Consider the following 3594-nt stretch of genomic DNA (forward strand, 5'->3'; position numbering starts at 1 on the left):
AAGATCTGCGTGGTTATAATATAAGAAAAATAATAAGATTTTTCTAAAATAATTTTACATGAATTAATATATTTATTGAAAAGAAAAAAAAAAAGACACACATACCGAAAAATCAACTAAAATCAACTAAAATCTAAATAATAATAATTAAAAGATCCATTCTCAAATAAGTATAAAATTTAATACAATATTCTAGATGAGTTGTAGAATTGAAAAAAAAAATAAAAAAGAAAAAAATTATTTTGAAAGTCCCAAACCCATGTAACCCCTTAAAGATATTTTTTCGATAATTATCTCCACACACGATTATTCATTAATTTCATTTAATTATTCGATTATTTATTCGTACTTTGAAATAAATAAAATAAAATAAAAAAACCTATAAAAAGTGTAACAATATAATTGATATTAATACCCGAATTGTATGGAATGCAATGCTGCACCGTATTCAATCAGATTTTCAGTAACAATAGGATTACTTCCAAAGAAGCTCCCTAAATTCATTTCCGGTGTGATTTCTATGGTGTTAGTCGAATTCGATACCATTCTTCGAAGTTGTCTTCTCGCATTTCGATTACGTCTACTATTCGATACAATTGCATTTTCGAATGATATGATCCTTTCAGTTGGAAACATTGAAGGTTCCTCCTCGTCAGGTTGTTGTTGTTGTTGTTGTTCGTCTTCATCATCGTAACTATTGTTTGCGGTTAACATGGAAGACGTTGAAAGATCGATTGTAGTTTCACTTCTTCTTTCATTATCTTCGAATGAAGTCGTTGCCACTAACGCGAACATTTACGAATTAAATCAAATTGACGAATGTTTCTTTCAATATTTTTTATTATACCATTAGAAAATATACGTGTATATTATTTGTGTGTGTGTGTTTGTGTGTGTGTTAATGTTTCTATATTTTTTTATGATATTATAAAACACATTTAATATTTTATGATTTAAAAATGATTTGTGTATATATTAAAATTTGGTACTAAGTTTGTTGAATGGTATGCCAAAAAAAAATTCCTAATTAAATTTAAAAAAATCTATTCGGTAATTTTTCTATGTGTTTCTATGTGTTTATTTGCATAAATTAATTGACCGTTTAAATAATTATTATTAAATTAAATAATAATAAATGATTTTAAACATAAATTATCTCGATAAACTTGTAATATTAGATTTATACTTTTACAATCTAGACATTGTAAAAAACTTTGTAAGTTGTGCAATAAAAACCTGATTATATATATATATACTTTTACAATCTAAAAATAATTCTTCTAAGAAATCTAATAAATAATATTTCTGATATAACCAGGAAATGTTTGATCTGTCTAGAAATTATTTGACTCATCATATTCTACTTGCAATATATATATATTCAAATTCTTGAAAAATATGTTCTAGAAAAATGATTAGCTAATATACAAACATGCAAAGAGATGCACAGTCAGCATTTTTTTCATAATTTTCTTATGCATTCGATTTATTCGATGAGTCAACTATCGAAACATGTAATATACTTTGAAAATGCACCTGCTGCTACTGTTCCACCACCACAACCCCACCCCTCCTTCGATAATTTGAATTACACAACGTATATATAGTTGTAATTAAGTTCTCGCACGTAATGTTTCGTTTCGTAACAGATCCGAAAAACACGAAACCACCGACGACGACAACGACAACGACGACGACGAGCAGAGTAAAAACAAAAATAAAAGTAAAATAAAAAGAATCGCGTGTAACTACTGCATTTGTGTGTGAGCTTGCAGGTGATCTCACGTGTACGTATTATGTGTGTTAAATATGTATGGTTATGATATGTAGTAGTTGAAAATTACCGTTCGAAACTTCGTTCGTATTAAAATTCGAGGAAATACAACCATCGAGTTTTTCGATATTCCTCGACGAATTTTCATCTAGAAAAATTCTTCTTCTTCTTCTTAATCTTTTTATTCTTGTATCGGAATGAAAACTATCATGTCTCGAACTTATCGATCTCAATAAATTCTTGAAACGTTCGCTTATACTTTGATACTTTGATCTGATCTATTAATATTGTTTTTCTTTATTTTACTATTGTATTTTTTTTTTTTAGAAAGATTAAAAGAGATAGAAAGAGAGAGTGAGAGGAAGGAGAAAGATTATTGATAAAATGAAAGAAAAATTCGGTGTTATCGGTCAGAAAGATTCCTTCTTTATCGACCCGTACTCGAAAAAATGAAATGAAATGTTATATCAAAGAAATTTATTTGAAAAACAATATATTCAACTTTATATTATCAAACTTTATAATATTATCAACTCGTATTCATAACACAAATAAAAGAAACAACAAAAATTACTTAAAACGAGAAGAAAAAAAGAAACCTAAAAAATGTATTACATTAAAATAATTTTAATCAATTTTCATTGATATTATTCTAACATCGATACAATATAATACTCCAATTGCAAAAAAACTATAAAATAACGAACGCGAACGAATGTTTTACGAAAGTTTCAATCTAAAAAGAAGCTAAGAAGAAAGCGTGAAGGTCTCGAACAAAAATACACACACAGAGCGATTAGTTTTTCCACGAATTTAAATGGGGGACAATCAAAAAAAAAAAAATAGACAGATAGACATACAGACAGAAGCAGAAAGAGAAAGATACAAAAAAATACATCAAAAAGCTCACCTTTTCGCTAATGATACTCGTTAGGGATCGTGACGTGTCCTCGTTGCGAGAAAAATGATCAGAAGGAACGTTATCGATATAGGAAACATTTTGTTTATCCTTTATTTCTATTTCATTGTCTTCCCTTCTTAATTCGTCTTTATCTTCGTCCTTTATAACATTTTCTATTAACTCATTTTCTAAGTTCATTTCATCAAATAATTTTACGAAATTTTCATTGACAATGAGATGGAAAAGTGAAAGAGAGAGAAAAGGGAACCGAAATCTTGTTTCAACTTTTATGATGCAACTAACGTAATTCTTTTGTTTAATTCAATCATTATAATCAATATTTATATATAAAATCGATAATGTGAGATGAAAACAAAATTATTGAATTACTTCACGCGGTACTACTTTATTTTTTTTTTCTCATTTCGTAACGACGATAAATGATGATTCAAAATGTAAATATATATATGTGATTATATGTGTACATGTGTATGTGAATTTTAACCACCCTTCAAGAAGTGATTTGTCTGTTTGTCTGTCTGTCTGTCGTCTTTATCTACTTGAGTCTGTCTCTCTCTGTATTTTTTAAAGTTTGTATTGCTCAATGTATAGATTACCCGTTCTTTATCTTGAAGATTATTTTCAAGATATATAAAATCTACGAAAAAAAAATAGTATTGTATATAATGTTAATATAATAAATTTTCTTATCCAAAATTTTTCTAATATTATTACTGAGTTTTGTTGAGGCTTTTAAATAATAACGATCAAATTAACGAAGTTTAGATGTATTGTGTTTTGGAATATTATAAAAAGAAATGTATGTCGAAATAAATCAAAAAGACGCTGAGCTTTAATGATTAAGGTAATATGTACAAAATTATATTGTATAAAACGCATGTATCGTAATAAGAAATGT

At 27.2% G+C, this 3594-nt stretch overlaps 1 protein-coding gene across 2 annotated transcripts in view; it reads right to left on the bottom strand.

Moving 5' to 3' along the window:
* The window catches only part of LOC106792608, a 6893-nt gene that overhangs the window by 1542 nt on the left and 1757 nt on the right, over positions 1 to 3594 (bottom strand). Inside the window, exons 2-3 of one of the 2 annotated variants that reach the window (XM_014759079.1) lie at positions 2685 to 2723; positions 416 to 782 (exon numbers count right to left, since the gene is read on the bottom strand). In XM_014759079.1, coding sequence (XP_014614565.1) covers positions 416 to 714 — 299 coding nt within the window. In that variant the 5' untranslated portion in view covers positions 715 to 782; positions 2685 to 2723. The remainder of the gene's footprint in view (positions 1 to 415; positions 783 to 2684; positions 2724 to 3594) is intronic. The other variant, XM_014759080.1, reaches the window with a different exon arrangement.

This window comes from Polistes canadensis, unplaced genomic scaffold, assembly GCF_001313835.1.
Source record: "Polistes canadensis isolate GaletaPanama2010 unplaced genomic scaffold, ASM131383v1 scaffold_494, whole genome shotgun sequence".
NCBI lineage: Eukaryota > Metazoa > Arthropoda > Insecta > Hymenoptera > Vespidae > Polistes > Polistes canadensis.